This window comes from Electrophorus electricus, chromosome 8 (genome assembly GCF_041902795.1).
Source record: "Electrophorus electricus isolate QZ-2024a chromosome 8, ASM4190279v1, whole genome shotgun sequence".
NCBI classification, from domain to species: Eukaryota; Metazoa; Chordata; class Actinopteri; order Gymnotiformes; family Gymnotidae; genus Electrophorus; species Electrophorus electricus.
The window spans coordinates 21,148,002-21,171,131 of NC_137504.1; the positions used below are offsets into that span (position 1 = coordinate 21,148,002).

The window sequence follows — 23,130 nt, forward strand, 5'->3', positions numbered from 1 at the left end:
TAATATGATAGGTTAAATAGAGACCATTTCATTTGTGCGCGCTATGCTTACACTTAAGTGGCGAGCAGAGGCATCAAAGCTGTCGAGAATATTTGATCATACTTATAATGATGATAGTACATTACATCATTAGACACCTCGGGGCTATTTGTAAGATATATTACCTTACACTACACATGACATGATCTGGATTGTGTTTCTTTTTTAAAACGTACAGTCTGTTCATTCACGTGGGGAAACAGAAAGCTTTCAATTAACCAATAAACAATCTACCAGGGATGATCAGAGAATATTCTCACCTTAAATTAACTAAAGTGTAAGAAGGTAATGGCTCCGATCAAAAAGGTTATTTTGAAACCCTGGTTTCAAAGAACCAAAAATATGGATCTCCGGACAATCTTTCTAGGGGGCAGTTAGCTTACATGAATAGGAGGGTTCACTTTCATAGCCTTTATCTAGGCTTAATAATAAGTTGAGCAACAGGTAGACATTCACAAAATTTTAAATCAAATCCGTAATGGAGGCTTCCAATCGTCACTTAATATGGCCAGTAGACGGCGGCATAAAGTAAAGTATTTATTCAGAAATAAGTATTAACTGCGTTTTAAAATTAATCAGCAATATTATTGTGTTAACTCATTACCCTTGCAGTGTATTAGACTCTGCAAAGAATATAATAAACTGAAGGACAGTTTAGTTTATACCCTGGATTTTTGTGAATGTAACGGTATTATTGGAGCGATACAATTGAGTACCTGTGACAGTGGACGCTCACAAACCTTGGAGTTTCAGGAAGACAGCTTTACTTAACCAAATATTCACAGTTAGGACCTTTCTCATCAAGTCCTGTGTGCATGTACCCTAAAAACAGCTGAGCTCTCACTGGCTCAAATGTTTGTTGGGAAAGCTGAAGATGGAGTGGGCAAAAGCTGTATATTTTACAGCGGGAAGGCAGAACTGGAAAGTCATGTAAATGTGTATGTATAGGAGCAATAAGCAGCTAAAAGGAGCAATAAGCAATTTTCCCAATGATTCTTCTTATGAAACAGTCATTATATTGACACCTAGTGGCCTGAATATTTCAAAGATTCTGTACTAAGTCTATTTTTAAGATGGACCCACTCTATGGAGAATAAATTAATTAATTTGAGGAATACAGAGCAATTTGATTCTTCATCATGTGAGCTACACTTTACAGAAAAATGTACAAATAATAAACGTTTTTGCTACATATTGGTGATAGAAAATGCCTTATTGGTTCTTTAAAGATTAAATGTAATTCCCAGGATGTTATTTAAAAACTTGAATTGAAAAGTTTAATTACTAACTGCTAATTGTCATTTCTAATCACAAACTGAATTGCCCTATGCAGTCTTGGCGACAGATCAAGACAAAATATAAAGCATAATAAAGAGTGGTAAGTATGCTCTCTGTTTAAATGTTGTTTGCCTTACTGACTGCTTTGACTATGTCTTTGTGTGTAAGATGGTGTGTATCCCAAATTCTAATGTACACAACTAACACACAGGGTCACTGTCACTGGTGTTTAAATATATGGTTGACATAATTTCCCCCTACTTAATACACTGAATATAGTGTCAGTGAATTCCTCTCAACCTGAGACCTCAGAGGTCAGTTGCTATTTCATTAATTTGTATTCCTGAACAAACTGTGATATTTGCCACCGGTGAGAAATAGATTTCCCTCTTTTTTACCTTAGGAGTCTTTTTGCATAGATCTCCTAGTTTCGTGGGAGATATGTGTTATATCGTATCTATCTTTTTATATCCTAAAATGCTGAAATGAATCCAAAAAAACTTAAAAACGCACAAAGCAATGTTTAATTTTTTTTTTTTTGTGCAAATATTTTTTTCAGGGAACTTGTCTTTTCTACAAATGAGAAACTAAATTAAAACAATTATATTATTACATTTACATTTATGGCATTTGGCAGATACTCCTATTCAGAGCAACTTACAAAAGTGCTTTGTCATTTACTCATAGAATACATCCCAGCCAGTACTACAGATTCGAGTTCAAGATGCAATGGAACTAAAAAACTGTTGAAATAAGTGAAAAACACATAAGCTCTATAACAGACAACAAGTGTAATAAACAATAACCTACAATAAGTACTAGAGTTTCAGTTACTCAACATAGGTGCAAGATCAGTGATTTAAATATTCCACAAATAGATGGGAGAATTCTCTTATTAGAGAATTACATGAAAGAACATTTCTAAACAGCAGAGCTATACCATTTTTCGTACTCCTATTTGCGTACTTCAATTTTCAATTCATTTTTTTTTATATCTGTAGAAGCGTGTACTGTATGTCAAGCTCAGTGCTTCTTTTATACAATGTTTGTTCCTGTTTAACAATTAGGGGAGGAGATTTACTTTAGTAACTATAAAAACACTATCAAAAATTAGGTGAGATCTAACAAATATTCATACTTATTCCTTTCCAAGGCATCTCTGCTAATCCTAATAGGCCTGATAGGAAGTGGCCCCTCTGTAACTGTAACTGTAATGGCTCCTACTGACTTCCTATTAATTTGGACAGGTTCATACTCCTACAGGGATTTTCTAAACTGGAGTCTATTGCAGCAGTTACTGGGGAAAAATACATTATTAAACCAGATGACATTAACAAGCAACATGCAGTCAAGTCTGTTACCTCCTTTGATCAGCTGCAGTGACAAGTGCCCAGGGAAGACAAGAAGTGCTTCTGGGATTCGCTTCAGAGCAGCATAGACTATGTGGCTCTCTCTGCATCCTGTGTTTTTGCTTAGGTTTTCTGCATTCTCTACAGTGTATGGGTACGCGCCTGTTGCAAAAAATGTAAAACATTGCACATTTTTTGTTAATCACTGTATGGCTTACACAGATACAGAATAACTTCTCTAGAGACTGTGTATATTTTATACAAATACGCATCAATAGACCATAACAGACAGGGCTGGCACTGTGACACACCCAGAGTAAAAGAGTTATGGGTCACGTTTATAGGACGAATAACTATAAAAACACTATCAAAAATTAGGTGAGATCTAACAAATATTCATACTTATTCCTTTCCAAGGCGTCTCTGCTAATCCTAATAGGCCTAAATGTATCTCAAATATTCAGTCCACTTTTAAAAATATAACTATCACAGGCTGCAATTGTACGCAGCAAGAAATGGCATTCTCCCTTCCTTGCACCAGAACCCGATTTCCCTCCATTATAGCCATTACAGTTACAGAGGGACCACTTAAAATATACAGCTGAGGGGTAAAGAGAATTTGTTTATTTGTTATCCTCTCTATGCTACCAGGAGTCTGATGCCAAAAACCTACTACTGGGCAACTACAAAATCCCATTCTGTTAAACTTTTCAGCATCTTGGTCTGTATTTAAATTAGATTACATATAACTTTGATGGTGTCAGGTAACATTTGTTAATAATTTTTTAAGTGTATAAGTTGATCCAGATCTTTTTAGAAACTCCTCTACTACATGGCAATATAGCAGACCACTCTATCTGTAGAAATAATGAGATATAACCTTTGTTGTGTTTCTATATAACATTTTTATTATCCACTAAAGAAAAGTTCAGTAATGACCTGTCTCTGTGCCATGTCCTCTGGTTGGTCCACAGTTACAGGATCTGCCCAATCAGGGGCTGTTGCTCCAATGGTGGGACTCCCTCCTTTCTAATGATGGCAATATTTTACAGCTCTGCACAATCCAAGATTATGTTACATGGCTTGGCTGGTTGTACCATTAGTGTTCTCAAACAGTTAAATCGTGACTTGAGAATCACAAAGGTCATTTCTAGTTTTTGCAGGAGCCACACTGGACTGACCCTGAATTCCTGGCAGTGTGTCTGGGTAAGGAGTCATCAGGTACTTTGTATGCGTACACTCTGTGTTCAAACAGCAGTCCAGCAAATTGACCTTCAACGCAGAACAGAATGAACATTTTAGGGATTTTTTTTTTGCTAAACATTAAACAATAATAAAGGCATTAAAACCTAACTCAAGATGATGACCTAGAGTTGACTCCCTGAATATCATGAACTGATCCACAGCATTTTGCATGCTAGTAATTAGGTACTGATGATCATAGGTCATTTATAAAGGAAGAAGGTCTTGAGGCGTTTTATGATCAAGTTTTATTGTAAAGTCCTCTTTTTTATGTCTACATATTTCATGGAATGTGCACTTAGGCTACCTGAACACTGATGCTATGTACTGACTTCCTATTAATTTGGACAGGTTCATACTCCTACAGGGATTTTCTAAACTGGAGTCTATTGCAGCAGTTACTGGGGAAAAATACATTATTAAACCAGATGACATTAACAAGCAACTTGCAGTCAAGTCTGTTACCTCCTTTGATCAGCTGCAGTGACAAGTGCCCAGGGAAGACAACAAGTGCTTCTGGGATTCGCTTCAGAGCAGCATAGACTATGTGGCTCTCTCTGCATCCTGTGTTTTTGCTTAGGTTTTCTGCATTCTCTACAGTGTATGGGTACGCGCCTGTTGCAAAAATGTAAAACATTGCACATTTTCTGTTAATCACTGTATGGCTTACACAGATACAGAATAGCTTCTCTAGAGACTGTGTATATTTTATACAAATACGCATCAATAGACCATAACAGACAGGGCTGCCACTGTGACACACCCAGAGTAAAAGAGTTATGGGTCACGTTTATAGGACGAATAAGACAGCTCGCTAACCCTGAAATTCTGCTTCGTGGTACAGCTCTCGGAAGATTGTGTCTGTTAAGAATAATGGGACATATGCAGTAGGAAATATCGAAATGTGTCTGTTAAGAATAAGACATACGCAGTAGGGAATATTGCAAAAACCGTGTGATTCTGTAATGTATGGCATTTTAGGTATTAAATATGAACTTAAGTAAAAAGAAAACTCTCTTCGTCAAAGTTGCACGTTGTGCCCACCACAGTCTGCGTGTTCCTGCCTGTTCCCCATTCTAAGGGCCACGCTCGTTTGTTTACATCGCGTGCGCGGACGTGCCTACTCTGCAGACGTCGTGACGTAATGACGCTGCCACTCTGCAGCGCTAAACCAGTCAAAAGAGAGATAATGATGGCCGCTTAGATCGGATTAAAAGCGCAATGTTTGCGTGCTATGTTTTATGTGATTTTTGATATCTTGTTTGAGAACCGCAAAAAAAGTTGATTGTCTTTCAAAAGGGCAACTAACAGGTGAGTCTACATTTCTTAATCCCCACTCTCGTTCTCTGTAGGCCGCCTTGGCCTTCCTGACGGGGTCCGCCCTCTTCTTAACGACAACAAATAATAAGCAGCGCCGACAGTGACAACCGGCGGATGTAAAGAACACAGAAATGTTGCTGATTTGGGGAATTAAGTAGATTGTTTAGCTGCATTGTCATGATCACTTTATTTTGACACGTGATGAAAGTGTTCGTTATATATATATATATATATATATATATATATATATATATATATATATATATATATATATATATATATATATATATATGCACTTTGCATTTGCAGTGACCAGCAGAAAAAGATCACAACGCTGTGGTGTTAGCTACGTTAGCTAGCGCTAGCTGCGTTGTTCGTGTTTTGCCAAATATAAGCACGATCGAATAAAGCATTGCTTACATTTTTAAATCACGCACCTTCCGCAAATTTTGTTCGACGCAATTTACTTATATTCACAGTTTCTGCATGCGAGTGGCAGAAAACATTATTTCCCTCAGTCGTCCATTGTCATTTCTTTCGGTTGATTTTCTACAGTTGACAAATGACAGTTATTAAAATTATAGTCTTTAGATAAATGTTCGTTCAAAACCAAGACACGAATATATTTCAGACTGTAAGAAAGTGTTGTATTACTACACCTTCAAACATAAATGATATCCCAGACAACACCCTGATTTGATTGACAAGACGATACATGAAATACAAGAAAGACCTCTTTGAGCAAGTACTATAAGACCAACGAGTCTATATTACAGGATATGAACTAGCTGTCCCCCCTCCGTGAAAAAAATCCTTATGTCACATTCTAATCTTTCTGCTAATGTGCAACGTTCTTTTGATTTACTGCAATAAAGCCGGTGGTATTTTCACAGGTCACTGTTTCCGGTGGAGTAAACCGTTTAAAATGTCACTGAGGGTTCATTGTTATCCAAGCCAGACCTTGCAGCCATTCTTAAGATTCAGCAGGGAATAATGTGAGAGTCATATGATTCGAGTTGTTATTGCCTTCACCGACCTCTTCATTAACAGCTCCCCCGTACGAAATCATTCGGCCACTTCAGCCTGTAAGCGCTAGCCATTACAGTCTGCATGTTTAACTTCAGCGACCCTTTTAACTGGAGGCGGAACAGCAAACATGCTCTTACAAGGTGAGACTTGCTTCTGGTAGAATTTTGTAGCACCTCTGTTTTTATTATTGTAATTCCAATGTTCCGGAACAAGCTTTAAAAGAGTGAGTGAGTGGTGGTGTATTTCGCCCCATCCAAATATGCAACCTGCAACGAGTGATACTAATGTCTCCTGTTACATAGCGAATTAAATCAGAGGTATGAAGAATCTAGTCTGTCTGAGCACAGTTTATTGGTTGATGATTGTGGGCTGAGCAGGTACTTGATTGAGTTGAAAAGGAATTGGTCCTCGTACCTTCATCAGAGTATACATGCGTGATGTGGACACTGGGGTACTATAGTTTGAGTGAATAACTGGCATTCCCTGTTTCTCTCAAGTCTAATTTAGAGATTCTCCCGCTAACCCAGCTTTCGCAGCGGGCGGAGTGGAAAGCAGGGTTAGAAATCAACTAGGTACCAGGGACATTGTTATAGAACATTGTTGTCTCCTTCCTCCAGATAGAAAGAGCACAGCAGGAATTCAGACTTGTGCGCGTGAATGCATGTGATCTGCATCTTTGTCAGAGAGAAACGAGACGCGTGTGTGGTGTGGGTGTGTGTGTGTGTGTGTGTGTGTGTGTGTGTGTGTGGAAATTTGGACCTATTGACGTCAGCTGGTTGAATTGGCATCAGGCCACTGTCAGCCCAAAAGGAGATCTCAGCAGGCGTGGGCTGGGAGGATCTGGGCATGTTCTTTTGTCTGTGCATACGTAAGGCAGACTGTACGTGCATGTTTGACGTCTCGTTCGTCTCCTCCGGGCTCTTGGCTGATATCTAAGATGGGACTCCATTCATTCCGATGCTAGATCAGATAACGTCCGGCCCAGCAAACTTACTTCAAGATCGGGCCTTTCCCACTGCGGTCCCGACCCGCCGCTACAAAACGGGTAGATAAAACAAATCGCTTCCTAGTAGTGCTGTCGTGCTCTTGGTTTTAGGTTGGAGATGAGGTAGCCGGCTTATTACATAAGTGGTTCTCATCACCCCGTCCACCTGGAGCAGCTGGTCGAGATTTTGTAACGGGCGACATGGTTATGGATCAACGGGTTTATATAACCTCGCCAAAACTGGGCCGTGGGGAAAGCCGGGAATCATGGAAAGGTTCGCCTTGTTCTTGCCACGAGCAAGAATGGTATAAACTGCGGCATGTCGTCTACCCCCCTGCCTTGACGTGTTGAGCTTGTCCTCTTGTTGCAGAGCTCTTAGCTCAGGTATGTCCCCTCATGCTCCTCTACCAACTCTGACTGTCTCCTGTCCCTTCTTCCTGTGAGGTCAAGATCCAGCTGAGAGGCCTGGTGCTCTCCGGACCAAGACCCCCCCTCTTCCCAGGGGCGATGGTGAGAGTTCACGCCACAGATCCGCCTCTCGCGCACTCCGCACGAGCCGCTTGTGCCGGACGTGGTGCAGTATGCTGATGTGTCCGTGAGAACTGGCGTCTGGGCGAGCCGGAAGTGCTGGCGATGTCTGATGGTGTGTGTATGGGGCAGGGTGAAGAGGAGCAGACGAGTGGGGAGCCCGGGAGTCCCGCTCTGGAGGAGGATGGACTGCAGGCAAGGGAACAACTTCCCACGGGGCACGCGCACCTGCACTGAACATTTTGTCCCTCTGCCTCAGTGTCACCTGTTCTAATCTTTGCTTTTTACTCTTGTGTGCGCGTGCGTGCGTGTGCGCGTGCGTGCGTGTGCGCGTGCGTGTGTAGGTCCCGTTCCAGGTTTTGCACGGTGAGTGTGTGGAGTACTTGGGAAAGGCAGAGGGGGCCGTCGTCGCCTTGTCCACCTACCGTCTCCACCTCAAGTTCAAAGACAGCATCATAAACGTGAGCGACTCTTGCGAAACACTCACGCACCACGTGAGAGACAAACAGCAGCGGCTGGGGAAAAGGCTACAGGCGTGCATTTTGTTACATCATCTGAATGGTAACTAATAGGGCTCAGGGTGAGGTGACACAGGCGTTTTTGAGAGACAAATACTACACTGTCAAAGACAGTCTGCCTCCTTTCTCAACACCATGTACTTAATGAACCTGCCGCAAGGTACGTTACCTCTGTATAGATTCTGTTGTCTAGCATTTTTACGGTGATGGGTGGGTGTCTGTGTGTGCGCGCGCGTGCGTGTGTGCGCGCGTGCATGTGTGTGCGTGTGTGTGTGTGTGTGTGTGTGTGCGTGTGTGTGTGTGTGTGTGTGTGTGTGTGTGTGTCTCTCTCTCTCTCTCTCTCTCTCAGGTTCCTTTGCAGCTAATTGAGAGTGTGGAATGTCGGGACTTGGTCCAGCTGCATCTCACCTGTAAAGACTGCAAGGTTATCAGGTACACACACATGCAGTCCACACTGCTGCCATGACTTCTCTCAGTGCGTGGTAATTATTTAGCGGTTAGCTAGCCTAGCCCTTATACTAGGGCATCCTTTTGAGACAAAAGCGTCGTGTTTCCCATTTCATTTTTCTTCCTTTTTAAATGTTGAGACCAAGACATTCCTTTATCAGTGGCTGCGGTATTGCTGAGTTTACCAAAAATGTCTTAAGTCCCAATTTTCAATCTAATTTTGTTCGCAGCAGTGTGCGTCACTAGGGATGAAGGAAATTGAGCAGGAATGTGGTTTGTAGCACAGTTATTCTGCATGACGAATGTTTATTGTTGTGAGAAGCCTGATGTTGTGGATTTGTAAGATTTAATCGATCACATCTATGTTTGTTGATGTTAAAAGAGCAGAGCGTGGAAGGGTTGTTTTGGCTTCACATTTGCCTTCTACAGAACACTGCTGCTAGTCCATTTTTTCAAATATCGTGTGTCTGTTATCCTGCTGCCAATCAAATCTCCCCTTTTAGGACAATAAAGATTTGAACTCTGCCCTAAATGTAAATCAAATGACTTATAATCTATACACCTTCAGTTCATAGTTCAGCACATAATCAGCTCTAAGATCAGTGTGGATAAAGGAGAAAAGCCAAGAAAAACCTTTCTGAGACCTGCTCCCACCGCCCTCAGGTGCCAGTTCGGCACGTCGGAGCAGGCCCAGGACTGGCAGCAGCGGCTGGCAGCGGTGATGCGCCCGCCGGTGCGGCTGGAGGAGCTCTTCGCATTCGCCTTCCACGCCTGTGGGCAAGGCCTGCACGAGGAGATCTGCCGTGCCGGTACACACACACACACACACACACACACTTACTTTTACGCCACCCGTGTCTATTTCACAATAGTTCTCTTTACACCAAACACACAATCTGTGTTGTTCCCGGGTTGGTCATCGACTGTAAGCCAACCACAGTTTATAACATTGTTATAATATAGCCAGCAGCCCGTGACTGACCAGACAGGCGGCTAGCAAGCAAATGACATTAGCTAGTTAATGGCATGACTTGGTGAACCAGGTTAACACTCCTCTCAGTCTGGCTCGACCCTTCTACAGCATCGCATGTATTACAGAATGCTTCAGCTCACATGCAGTTAAATAACTGCACTGTTAATAGATCTGTGTTTTATCCTTGTGGTCCCCAGGCAGGTTGTCCAGACGCAGATTACATTTACAGCATTTAGCTGATACTTTTATCCAAAGCTACTTACAATTATGACTGAGAACAGCTTGAGCAATTGAGGGTTAAGGGCCTTGCTCAGGTACCCAACAGTGGCAACTTGGCAGTGTTGGGGCTTGAACCAGCAACCATCCAATTACAAGTCAAGTACCTTAACCACTGAGCTACCACTGCCCAGATTAAAGCAAATCCTAACAGGAAATGACTGTTAATTGCACCACTGCTGGATCGGTGCTACAAGCAGACTTAACGCTAACGTAACATAAGGAGCTGCCTGTAGGTGGTTGATTAGGCAGTGCAATGAACTGATGTGTGTGTGTGTGTGTGTTTGTTTCTGGGTCGGAACCAACATGACCCGCCCACGCCCGATGGGCGTGTCCTCCAGGCAAGCACATGAGGAGCCGGTTTAAAGGTGAGGAGCACAGAATGGGCTTCGACTCTCAGAGTGGCTGGAGAATCTCCAACATCAACGAGAACTTCAGGTGGCTGCATCGGAAACGTTCCTTCATGCGTGGCAATTGAAATAATTGTTTTACTTAAAGGTGGAACTCGGAAGTCATTTGAGTACAAACTCTGTATATGTGTCTGTGCTCAGACTTTGTGCCAGTTACCCTGAGCACCTTCTGGTGCCTAGCTGGGTCACAGACAAAGAGTTAGAAAATGTGGCAACATTCCGATCATGGAAGAGGATTCCAGCAGTTGTTTACAGGTGTGTGCATGTGTGGTTTCTGTTGTTGTTGTTTTTTTTTTTTAACTCAGCACTGATCAACATTTATTTATATAATAAAATCTTAAATGACCTTTGCTCCACCCAGACATCAGAACACAGGTGCTGTGATTGGTCGATGTGGGCAGCCCGAGGTGAGCTGGTGGGGTTGGCGGAATGCAGATGATGAGCATTTGGTACAGTCCATCGCTAAGGCCTGCGCCATGGACACCGCAGCGGTTAAAACTCTGAGCAACGGCTCCTGTGTCTACCTCCACACCGGCAATTCTCACAGCGGCTCGGGTCAGTATCGGAGCTTCTAAAAACAAGCATGACGGTCTCCTTGTGATGAGTGCTGGGATTTTGCCTGTGATTTCCAAGGTCTAACTGACTGCCAACTGACATGTTAGATCCTGAGATAACCAATGGCAATGAGGAAGTAGAACCAACCGCCACGCCTCTTCGGAAGCTGCTGATCTTGGACGCTAGATCCTACGCTGCTGCCGTTGCCAATCGGGCCAAAGGAGGCGGCTGTGAATGTCCAGGTAAACTCGCCCACCTCTGTCTCCACCTCTGTACTTCCATCGCCTTCGCAACACAAACAATGCCACCCTTTTACAATCGCTTGTCCTGCTTAGTTTTCTGAGCAGATATAAATCATGCTTAGTTATCCGAAATTATGTCTGAATTATCTGTCTTTTAAGGATCTCGTGAAATCAGAGCTTTCACCCAACAGAGAACTGGTGAACGAAATACCTTTTTAGATGTGACTTGACATAAATGCCCAGCCTCCCGTGTGTCTTGTGTAGAGTACTACCCAAACTGTGAGGTGATGTTTATGGGAATGGCCAACATCCACGCCATCCGGAGGAGCTTCCAGTGCTTGCGGGCGCTCTGTGCCCAAGGGCCCGACCCTGCCAAGTGAGTTTGACTTCCTGAGCAACTCACTCACGTGCATCCTCCCTCCATCCGACGATGCGTAACTGACTCCCACGAATCTCCACTCTCTCTCTCACTCTCTCTCTCTCTCTCTCTCTCTCTCTCTCTCTCTCTCTCTCTCTCTCTCTCTCTCTCTCTCTCTCTCTCTCTCTCTCTCTCAGCTGGCTGTCTGCCTTAGAGGGCACCAAATGGCTGCAGCACCTGTCTCTGCTGCTGAAGGCAGCCCTGCTGGTGGTGACCGCCGTGCAGCGTGACCACCGGCCCGTGCTGGTGCACTGCTCTGACGGCTGGGACCGCACGCCTCAGATCGTGGCCCTGTCCAAACTGCTGCTCGACCCCTACTACAGGACCATGAAGGTGAGGGCGGGGGGGGGCATTTTTTACAGGTCCTGTTTGTTTTTTATGAAAAAGAATAAGTTTTTTCATATTCATTTTTGATCGTGTTAATTAATACCGAGCTTTACTGCAATTCGGCTGCACGCGCAACTCCAGTGCTTTTGAAACAGTTGAACATTCTCCCGCTTTAGGTTCCAAAAGCGTGTAGAAATTGTCACCCCTAGAGATAAACCTCTACAAGACAATACACGACTCCATGTAGGAATGCAGACATCCTTGGCGTGTGGCAATTCGTCAGCTCGCGGCAGAATTCGTGTCGCCTCTCGCCCAGACCTACAGCGAGGATCTGGGTTTCCAGCCTCACTAAGAGATGGAATGCGGGATGGGGGGGTCTTTAGTTTGCCATGAACACTGTCGACCTCTTAACTCTCCACATGGATTCCTACCATATGCTCTTTATAACAGTATTCCCATCATTAGAAAATCTGCTAGTTCCTACAGCCGAACCATTCCTGCCGACTTGGTGCTCTGCAGGGCTTCCAGGTGCTGGTGGAGACGGAGTGGCTGGATTTCGGCCACAAGTTCGCCGACCGCTGCGGCCACGGCGAGAACGCGGAGGACGTGAACGAGCGCTGTCCCGTCTTCCTGCAGTGGCTGGACTGCGTGCACCAGCTGCAGAGGCAGTTCCCCTGCTCCTTTCAGTTCAACGAAGCCTTCCTGGTAGTGTGGGCGCCCCCTCCTGTTTTCGTTGTGTACTGCAGCGTGCCAAAGGGCTGGTCAGGCTTCCTTGCGACTGGCAGGCCCGGTCTGGGTGGGGCAGCTGCAGCTTTTCAGCAGTGGCAAAGTTACAGTGCCCCACCCACTTAAGCAAGCAAACAAACAGCCAAACTGGGGATGATTTGTGAAGGCTAGCAAATTGCTCTATTTCTTTTTATAAGTTTTAGCTAAAAGAATAATTTTCATTCTAGTAATGTTGCCTCCTTAGATTTTCTGGCCTGAGGTATTTGGATGTAGTGCAAACATTTAGCTCTGTTTGGTTTTGGGGTTTTTTGGGGGCCTTAAACTGGAGATTGTAATTTCAGAGGAGTTGTCCTGTCCTTGTGTGTGTACATGCACCGTGCAGGTGAAGCTGGTCCAGCACACCTACTCCTGTCTGTTCGGGACGTTCCTGTGTAACAGCGGCAAGGACCGCGAGGAGCGGCGTGTGTCAGAGAAGACCTGCTCCGTCTGGTCCCTGCTTCAGCCTGCCAACAGGGCCTTCCACAACATCCTGTACTCGCCCCACTCGGAGACGGTACTGCCTGCTCTGCGCTCAACCCGATGCGACCTCTCGCGCTGCAGCCACTAACCGATGAGAGCAATCGCCGGCTGTGCTCTTGCGAACTTCCGGCCATGGACGGCTGAGAATCGGGAATCGTGTCCCTGCCAAAGGGCAAAACCTTCTTTTGCTAACAGAATGTAAAAGAATGCACCTTTCTTTTTGGGGGTGTTAACAGTCGTGTCCTAAACTGGTCAGTTGTCAGTTGGAGTACGTTCGTTATGGTTTTAAATGGCTTCGTCTACACACTAAGGTTTGACTAAATGACAGCTTTCAGGGCCTGCTTCTAGTCCATCATGTCTTTCTCCCGATAGGTGCTCCACCCGGTGTGTCACGTACGGAACCTGATGCTCTGGAGTGCTGTCTACCTGCCTAACTCCGCCCCTTCCATGCCCTGCGAGGAATCATGTGCTTCTAACCCCGCCCCTTCAACCTCACCTGAAGATGTGCCTTCGGGGAGGTATTTTCTTTGTCAGTGCTTTTGTGCCTGTGCATACCAGGCTGTGTTTACAGCAGAAGAACCACAAAAATGTTTAAGACCTGAGGTATTAGGTACCACTGCACCAGTTTATTTTAACATGGAAATGTCTAGAATTTAAGGCTAATGCAGTTCTTATAATTCATAACGTCTTATTCTATATACCTTAATTCTCATGATACAAAACATATCTGCGTATTGTAGATGCAGTTGCAGTCTGACACAGTCACATTCAGCTACGTGTGAAGCAGATTCCTTTTGTTTGTTCCCCCGGGCAGACTGCCAAAGACTCGTTCCTATGACAACCTGCCGACAGCTTTTGAGGGAACGAGTCCTGCACCTTCAAACCGGCGCTGCAGTGACCCCAACCTCAAGGAGAAACGGGACGACCGCCTCCACTCGGTGGCAGTAACTGTAGCAGTAGAAGCCAATGGGGACCTTAAGAAATCAAACATGGGCAATCAGAACACCCAACGTCCCGAAATGGGGACTGGATTGGACGAGAGTCTACAGGAGGAGGGACTACTTTATGACGTGGAGTATAATGACTCTAAAACAGTAAATGGGAGTGTTTCAGTCGATCAGTTCAGGACTGAGGAAGACGGTGGATGGGATGCGTCCCTTTCCACTTCTGACCCCACCCACCAAGCTGGAACCACACCTTCCCTCTTAGAGTTGCCCAACACTGTGCCTGAACAGAATGACCCAGTGAGTGCTCTGGGAACTGAGGAAGCACTGGAACTTTGCACCGAGGAATCATTCACCTCCATTTTCTCTTCACCCACCCAGCTTGGCTTCCTTGCCAATGGCCATACAGCAGTGGAGGAAATATCTGCTGAGAAGCCTTTTCCTCCAGGTAACAACCCCAACCCCTGCTTGCCCGCTGCTCCACAACCTGACGTTAAATCCACACTGCAGAGCTCCACAGAGACGTTAACTGAGGAGTGCCTCCCCCCGTCACCTACACCCCACCTGCCAACACCACCCGCTCCCAACACCCCCAGCCCATGCCAGTCCAATCATTCCCCCATCCGCTTGCCTTCCCAGTGTGCCTTGCAACCTGCATCCCCACAATCAGCCAGTCACGAAGGCTCTGTGTGCAACGGGGACGCTCCGCGCGTCAACGGCTTCGTTGACGCGAAATGCTACCAGGCTCCCCGCAGCCGCCAGGCATCTGTGACCAGTGGCGGCTCGCCGACGTTGCCCCAGCAACCCCCACCGGGCCGTTCTGGGCGAGGGCCGGGCGCGTCGGGCCACCTGGAGGAGGATGGGCTGAGCGTGCACAGCGACGCGGTGCAGGTGCGCCTCCGGCAGATGGAGGCGGGGCATCAGCTGCAGGTGGAGACGCTGAGAAGGCAGGTTCACGCGCTGTGGAGCCAACTGCACGTCAGCGGAGAGCTGGTGAGAGCACGCACGCACGCACGCACGCCTGTTGTCTACAGAAAAAAGTGACAATAAGTAGAGATCACTTTGAACGGACACGGGCGTCATTCACACTACCGCCGTTGCACGCAGTCACGTAGGAACCGTTACGCATCCTTAACAACAGCTCCAAAACTGCTCTGCAGACGCCGGTACCGGACCAGGAGAATAACGTGGAGGCTGCGTGTCTCGCTCGCTGCAGCACTGAGCTTTACTCCCAGAGCAGCTGGGAACAGGACGAGCAGCACGACAAGCAGGTTAAGAGGGATGAAGTGACTGGGGAAAAGTGGGAAGGGATACGGGAGAAAGTAAGGCTGACATTGACAATAAGGAAGTTAACGTAACACTATGGTAAGGACATATTGAGGATGCTGGGTGTTTTGTTGTTGTTGTTGTTGTTGTTGTTTGTTTCTAGGCAACAGCGTGGTATCACGATCATCTGTCAACTCACTGCTACCGCTGTGAGAACAAGTTTTGGCTGGCTGCTAGAAAACATCAGTGCAGGTGAGACCAGCTCTTCCCCACCTACACACGTCATCAGACTCGCTCTGTCTCCATGTTTTTCTCTGTCTCTCCTTTCAAGTGTGGTGTTGCTCCTCTCAGCTTTACAGCAAAACACTCCTAATCCCTAATGCTGGTAACTTAAAACGTAGAACCTCGTTATACTCCGCCGCATAGTGTGGTCTTGGTCGATGGACGAAGGTGGGTTCTTCAGTTAAGGCTGCTCAAGCTGGCTGTCTCTCCCTCCCTCCTTTCTGTCTTCCCTCTTTCTGCCCACAGTGCCAGAGAACCTGTTGAGGAAGCCTGGTGAGACTCCCCTGACCCACTTTAGTTTCTTTCCGTCTGTCCTCCTCTTCCTTTCCATTTCAAGCAGATCTTCATATCTGTATGTATGCCATATCCTGCTATTAACTGACCTTATCCACAACCGATTCAACGTTTTTCTGTCACTTAATCCTAGGAAAGCGCTTGCTTAAAAATACCTGTATGCATGTTTAATAGAGCAAAAACGAAGAATCTGATGTCTGTTAAAATCTAAAAGTCTTGAAGTAAGCAGAGAGCTGTCTGGTTGTATTTACTTTTATGTGCTAAGTTACTGCCTCCTCCCTGTTGCTGCTTCAGGAACTGTGGGAACGTGTTCTGCGCCAGCTGCTGTGACCAGAAGGTGGCGGCGGCGAGCCAGCAGCTGTATGAACCCAACCGCGCTTGCCAGGCATGTTACGGGCGCCTGCGCCCCGCTGAGCTGGAACTGGAGAAGCCCATTACGGCCAGCTCCAACTGATAGATGGCCTTTACACATGCTGATCCAGAGCCATGCAGCCCTATAGAAACTGTAACCAAATTCATTTATATAAAAACCCCATAGATTAGTGACAGTATAACCACAGACACCACTGGAACTGTCCTCCTTTAGTTTCAACCATAAGAAATTTAGACTGAAGTGGTGGAAAGAGAACTTATCAACAAAGAGGTCACAAATTCAAATCCCATACTGGGGCATAATTAGTGTAATTTATTATTAACAGTAGGACACAGTTTAGTGATCTTTAATTCCTGACAGTTGGATTAGAGGTCGTTTTTGTCATGCTGTGCAGGCCTTTAAAATGCATCCAGTGCTGGGTATCTGAGCCGCGAGAGACTCCTGCGCAGTGACTGCATATTTGAACTGCACTCATGTGAATGATATTTGTGTATATTTAATGCCATGTGTACAGTCAAAGGTGAGTGCAGTGTATGTGATGAAGGTAAACTCTTGGATTTGATTGATGGACTCTGAGATTTAAAAACCGTTTTGGATTTTGAGCGATGAGGGTTGTTTTGTTTTTTTTTGCTGGACAGCAAATTGGAATACACAGAGGTAGCCCAGCCACTTGGAGTCACAGTGAGACGAACAGGAGCAGATCTTGTGTATGGCTCGCGAATGTCTCAAATGTGTTTCGTGTCACTTTGCTACCCGTAGGAGGCCCGATGTGCGTGTGTGTGGGTGTAAACCCTCCCCCCCCCCTTTCCCTGTGCTGCTGAAGATGCTTTTTGGATTCTGCAGAGCTCTGAGACATTTGGGAGAATGAAATAAAAGCACAACCCACTGCCAAGCCCAACCTTGTGGTCTGTGAACATGCTCGAATGGCTCAGGGCTGTGAGTGGTGGGGTTGGCAGAGAAACTGCACTGAAGAGAGGCGAGACTTGAGTAAATGTGGCTGTAGGTCACAGAGCTGTGCCAGACTAAAGCTGGAAAAGAGGCAGGTCCTAGCCCTGGGAAGAAGCTCTGGCCTCACGTGACTGAACCCCATGCTCATTGTCTCCATTAGTAACGGATGCAATAGTTTGTAAAAACAAACCGACTAACCCAGCGTTTCCACCGCTCCCCTCACCTCAGACTACACTTGGTGTGTCACAAGAAAAAAAGAAAGACAAACCACACATTCCAAAGAAAGATAGAGTCTTCTTTTAATATTTGTTATAGTTAGTGCGACATTTAAAAAAAAAAAAAGGTGGGGGGGAGGAGGAAGAGAGAAGTAAAAACTACAAGGAAAGTTCTTGGACATCAGCATTGAGAGCACAAGGGAAGAAGTGCAAATAACACGCTAACCAGAGACCGAAAGGTGATGAAGAAACGATATGGTTCGTTTCCCATATAGTTTACATGCTACAGAGTGAGACTGCACTGCACGAATGGCTATTAGTGTTCGTATCTGACCTGGCACTATTTGAGGTGTGTGTGTGTGTGTGTGTCTATATATATATATATATATATATATATATATATATATATATATATATATATATATATATATATATATATATATATATATATACACATACATATACACACATACACACACACACACACACACACACACAGAGAGAAGTTGCTATGGATATGTGGCCCTGCAGGGGCTGTTTATTGAATGTGGCACTTCAGCATACCATTAATTTAGTTAATTCATACTTCTACTATTCGTTCTTTTGAATCCTGAGGGTCAAAGGTCACACTGGCTCGAATAACGAGCCAGGACCGTCCAGTGTACGGTGGCCGGCTTCGCGGACTGTCGCCATTCTTGTTACATTTTTCTGTGCCGTAGAAAACAAAAAACAAAAGGGAAAACAATCCGTTGTAGTGCTTAACTGTTTGCGGGAGAGAAACAATGGTTAAAACACTATACACACAGATCTTACAACGGAGCTGCAGCAGGTACAGTAGCAAAACATAGAAATGTTCAAGATGTACAAGTCTGAAGCTGCTACTTGTACTCGCTTAGAGGAGAGGATCCGAGCTATACATCCACATGGCGCGCATCTCTCACACACACACACACACACACACACACACACACACACACACACACACACACACACACACCAGCCGGATCCGAGCTAAACGTCCCGTTTGAAGCGCAGGCATGGACATGTATGTGGTCCACATGTTTAGTTCAGACATTCAGGGGCTTCTTGCTTTCTTCTGTTAACAAAAATAGACATGGCCAAACCAGCCGTAGTATTCCCTTTTACAGTGTAAAAAAAAAACCCAAAACAACTGAAAGATTAGCCTATGTACATCCTGAAGTTAATACAAAGCTCCTGTTCCTTCAAAAGGGCCAGTGGGCTGTTCGTGGGCCAGTGGGGGTAGAACAGAGACAGGCATGGAGAGAGAGAGACACAAGACAACAGAGCGGGCACAGGGCCTAGTTCCCAAAAGCACCGCGGCGTTAAGATAACTAAGAAATTGGTGTACAAAGTGATGTCGGACTACCGTCTCTCCCAGTGATCTTTTCACCGTGGTGCTTCTGGGCAACCTAGCTCAACACATGAACTGAAGAAAGGCGACAAGAAAAATAGACAGACAGGAGAGAAGAGCAGAGGGTCACAGACGGGTCACTAGTGACATGGAACATATAATGCCATGTGGTATTCCACATCAAGTCAAAAACCTCCAATTATGGAACCAAGCAACCCCATTCGACATTTAGAAATGTTAGTAATACTATAGACTGCTGGCCAGATGTATGTTAATAATTACATAAAGTGTTATTCTTTCAGTAAGGCCTTCTAAAGTGAGACGTTGTGCTGTGTTGTACGGTGCAGAGGTTTTACTGGTTGCCTCTGCTTTGCCTTGGGGTAGTTGAGTAGGTCACATGACTTACTGCACTACACCCCTCCCCTTCTCTTTTCATTTATTGTCGTGTGTGTGTGTGTGTGTGTGTGTGTGTGTGGGTGGTGGGGGGGGGGGGTGACACGACTGTGTTCCTCTCAACTGGTTGCTCCAGGGCTCACGTCACTCACACGGATGACTGATCCCATACCTGTGGGTGCATACACAAACACATTCACACATTGGTACTCAGATCAGCACCGAGAAGACTCTTTTTGATTAGGACTGAAAAACAGACCAGTACACCTAAAGGGTTGAACTGGTTGCTCCAACAGGAAACTTAATTGCGTTCAATCGTGTGATGCCTTACAGTGTCTAGTTTGGATGCAGTACCTCTCATACCTTATTAACCCCACTGATTGGCGTGCGTGCCGAACTTGTGTGCAGCCTCTGGCGGGGCTCCTCGAACGCCCGGCCAGGCGACCTCTCCCTGCGCAGATCCATCACCCGGCCGGGTGAGCGGTCCAGCCGGGGGTCCATAGCCCGGCCGGGCGAGCGCTCCAGCCTCTGCTCCACCAGGCGGCCGGGCGACTTCTCCCTCTCGAGTGGGCGGGAGGGCGACTTGTCTCTGCGGAACTCGGTGCGGGCTTCGCGGTAGCGGTGGGGCGTGCCGGGTTGGTGCAAAGATTCCTGGGACATGGGCCCGGCGGCCAGACGTTTAGAAATGTGCTCATTGTAGGAGGGAGGGCCACGCTTGTTAGGGCTAGGAGGGAGACCACAAAAGGTGTGAGGGTCAAGACAAAATGTGCACACACACACACACACACACACACACACACACACACACACACACACACACACACACACACACACAGTGAGAGAAAGTAAGACAGAGCAGGGTCACCCCACCCTAAGACTTTGCAGCTCAGACTCACATGACAGACACCAGCACACACCCAACCCTTCACATTCATTTAATAGGTGTAGTTTACAGTAGATGATCATCAAAGAACCAACCAGAGGTGTGCTTGTGAATGAAGTTAAGATACATCACCAAATGCGCAACAGTGCAGTTTTGTTTGTGCATCTATCAGCTGGCACCATTTAGCATCAAAACACAATGAAACAAATTAGAAATCGGATACTTACCCTCACGATGGCCAGCACATTCTCTTAGCAGTGCTATCACAGCACATAAGCTGAGAGAGTTTAATAAATACTAGCCATGTCCTATGAGCGCCACGTAAACAAATGCCCAACCCTGAGGTCGGTTCGCTTTTAGCGTATTGCTGCGTTGGGCTGAGTGTTCTAATAGCCAATTGCACTGGCCAAGAGACAAGTCAGATTATATAGGAGCTGCCTCGCTAGCTGAACTACAGTGTGTAATATAACAAACAACCAACAGGTGGGAGTACCAACACACCATACAGAGAGCAGAACATCCTTTAAAAAGCTTACTTTATTTATCACATTTCACTTAAACACATTTGATCACATTTTGTATGATAAAAGTCGACATGATTAAAAATGAGCAATAAGCCTCCTCACACCTTGGAGCAAATAAAAAAAGCACTCTTCCTCCTGGAAAGAACAGGGTGTACCGTGAGTGTCGCACATGGATCACATGACCAACAGTTATGCCCATTTACTTGTGTGAAGACAGAGTGCTACAGTGCTGCTCACAGAGCAAATGATCCAGACACCCTCAAGCACACATCACCACCATGACAGCCACACCAGACTAGACTCGTCGCGAGTGAGCGTGGCCTCCGCGCATTCTGGCAACTCTCTCCCCGTGAATGAACCACCCGCAGGTACAAGGAACCCGTCCAAAGAGCTCCGACTGAGGTTCCTTGATAACGGGCGCCATGACGACGCATGACAAACCTATTCAGCTAGCCACCACCGTCCCACACACACGCCTCCTTCATTAGCACTGTGCTCTGCGGCAACCTGGTGCTGCTAACCTACCCAAGCGACAGCTCCCCCCCCCCCCCCAGGTTGCGTGCAGGTGTGGATGTGCTCGCTGGCGCCCCACTGTGGCGCGGCAGCTGACCTGCGAGTGGAGCCGTTCCTCTGTGGCTCAGAGGAGGAGCCCTCCTGGACCAGGTTGCCCTTGCAGCAGATCACCCTAAGCTTGTTTTGGTAGGACGAAGCCAGATAGACTGCGCCAGATGAGATGGCCGGACCCAGGTACCGCGGGTTGGGGATGTCCAGGTGGGCGTAGGCGTGAGGCCTGTACACACACACACACACACACACACACACACACACACACACATTTGGCTGAAGGCTCTTGAGAACCTTGGCTAGGTATATAACAAGAAAGATTAAAACCATGTCTCAGTCCTTACCCCAGGGCAGAGTGGCTCTGAACCTCAATCACATCCAGAGAGTTGAAATAAGTCACAAACAAGTAGGGCTCTCTGTATGCTGTAGGGGGAAAGACTCCATTTGAACACAGACTGATGGTGGTCCTAACATGGTTAAGGGCTTAACAACACCTATGACAATTTATATTCTGTATTAAAGAAAGACAGCTTGACTCTGTGGAGGAACAAGCAACTAATGGATGCTTCTAAAGAGAGACTGTGTGTGTGTGTGTGTGTGTGTGTGTGTGTGTTAGGTCGAGGTGGACAGTGACAAGCTCACCAAAGGACAGAGGTAGCCTGCTCCATTTGATATCATCACTGCGACTCCTGCGGCCATACGCGTCCACAAACACTCCAAACTCTAAAGAGACAATTGAACGTTACAAAAAACACCTTTTTTGCTCTCTCTCTCACACACACACACACACACACACACACACACACACACACACACACACACACACACACACACACACACACACACACACACAGGTGTAGTTTGTGTACCGTGGAAGCAGAGCAGGTACTCGTCTTTCTGCGGAGAGCAAGACACCTGGATGATAGAGATGGGGAAGCTGTGGGAGGAAGCGGCGAACACGGCCGAGGCCAGCGTCACGTCATTCTTATCCAGGAACTCTGGACACACACACACACACACACACACCCCCCGACACAAACATGCATTTTATTATTTCATCCACAAGACAAGGCACTATAGATCAGATGTGTGTGTGTGTGTGTGTGTGTGTGTGTGTGTGTGTTGTTGATCTTACCCTCTAGCACATACTGCTTCATCTCGATCTCGTAGAACTTGTTGGTGCCGATGATGATGCTGTAACCTGTGAAGTGGATACAGCTACAGGGCTCTGAGGTCTCGATCTCCTGAGAGCGGGCAGAAGAAAAGAGAGAGAGAGAGAGAGAGAAAACAGAAGGAAGAGGAGAAAGGGGAGGGGGGGAATAAAGGCCTGATATTGCTCCAGTTGTAATACACAAAGGCGAGCTCTAGGGGGAGTGTGGCTGGGCTGCAGACCCACTTTCCTGATGCAGAACTTGCTGAGGCTGTCATTGTAGCGCAGGATGGTGATTTTGTTGGGCATCGCGGCACAGATGCACATGCCGTTCTCAATCTGGAGCGCACACACACACACAGGGTATTCATAAAGGGTTCTTCGGGCTGTTGGTGGGAATATGAAGCTATGCAGAAAGCCTACCTTTCCGGAGGCAAAGAGATGGCACCCCTTGACTGCCTCAAAGATGTAGGGGCTGAGCTCTGGCTGAGCGGGCAGGTGAGCCTGGGACAGAGACTGCTTCACTCGTTTAATGTCTACCAGACACAGGGCACGCTCCTCTCCTTCATGTACACACACACACACACACACACACACACACACACACACACAGTGAGGCACTGATGCTGTAGTGAGTGAGAGGTCATCTCTGTGTGACTAGGGTTAGTGTGAGTGGAGGACTGTGTTGGGACAATTGAACGTTACAAAACGTTCTGCTTGGGTTTGTGCGTATGGCTGTGG

At 46.2% G+C, this 23,130-nt stretch overlaps 2 protein-coding genes across 23 annotated transcripts in view; one reads left to right on the top strand and one right to left on the bottom strand.

Annotated features, from left to right (window-relative positions):
• Positions 1-5,057: 5,057 nt before the first annotated feature.
• LOC113577556 (phosphatidylinositol-3,5-bisphosphate 3-phosphatase MTMR3) lies at positions 5,058-17,232 on the top strand. Of its 12 annotated transcripts, none has more exons than XM_081718773.1 (21): positions 5,058-5,219; positions 6,279-6,397; positions 7,687-7,752; positions 7,903-7,965; positions 8,115-8,231; positions 8,638-8,720; positions 9,399-9,544; positions 10,326-10,422; positions 10,536-10,649; positions 10,756-10,949; positions 11,057-11,191; positions 11,456-11,567; positions 11,747-11,942; positions 12,456-12,641; positions 13,045-13,215; positions 13,554-13,699; positions 13,996-15,118; positions 15,286-15,447; positions 15,555-15,643; positions 15,920-15,946; positions 16,262-17,232. In XM_081718773.1, exons 3-21 carry the CDS (start codon positions 7,750-7,752, stop codon positions 16,419-16,421), a joined length of 3,324 nt encoding a protein of 1,107 aa, XP_081574899.1. In that variant the 5' UTR covers positions 5,058-5,219; positions 6,279-6,397; positions 7,687-7,749; the 3' UTR covers positions 16,422-17,232. The 12 variants fall into 12 exon arrangements, 11 of the variants coding, with proteins under 11 accessions (XP_081574899.1, XP_081574904.1, XP_081574901.1 ...); XM_081718778.1 differs by having other exon boundaries at positions 8,115-8,136; XM_081718775.1 differs by having other exon boundaries at positions 7,693-7,752.
• Positions 17,233-17,562: 330 nt separating this feature from the next.
• The window catches only part of cita (citron rho-interacting serine/threonine kinase a), a 55,278-nt gene continuing 49,710 nt past the window's right edge, over positions 17,563-23,130 (bottom strand). For all 11 annotated transcript variants that reach the window (XM_081718767.1, XM_081718766.1, XM_081718763.1 and 8 more), the window contains 9 exons: positions 22,813-22,952; positions 22,636-22,728; positions 22,375-22,483; positions 22,109-22,237; positions 21,882-21,962; positions 21,584-21,662; positions 21,286-21,465; positions 19,632-19,992; positions 17,563-19,440 (listed from right to left, as the gene is read on the bottom strand). In XM_081718767.1, the coding sequence (XP_081574893.1) occupies positions 19,417-19,440; positions 19,632-19,992; positions 21,286-21,465; positions 21,584-21,662; positions 21,882-21,962; positions 22,109-22,237; positions 22,375-22,483; positions 22,636-22,728; positions 22,813-22,952 (1,196 nt within the window). In that variant the 3' untranslated portion in view covers positions 17,563-19,416. The remainder of the gene's footprint in view (positions 19,441-19,631; positions 19,993-21,285; positions 21,466-21,583; positions 21,663-21,881; positions 21,963-22,108; positions 22,238-22,374; positions 22,484-22,635; positions 22,729-22,812; positions 22,953-23,130) is intronic.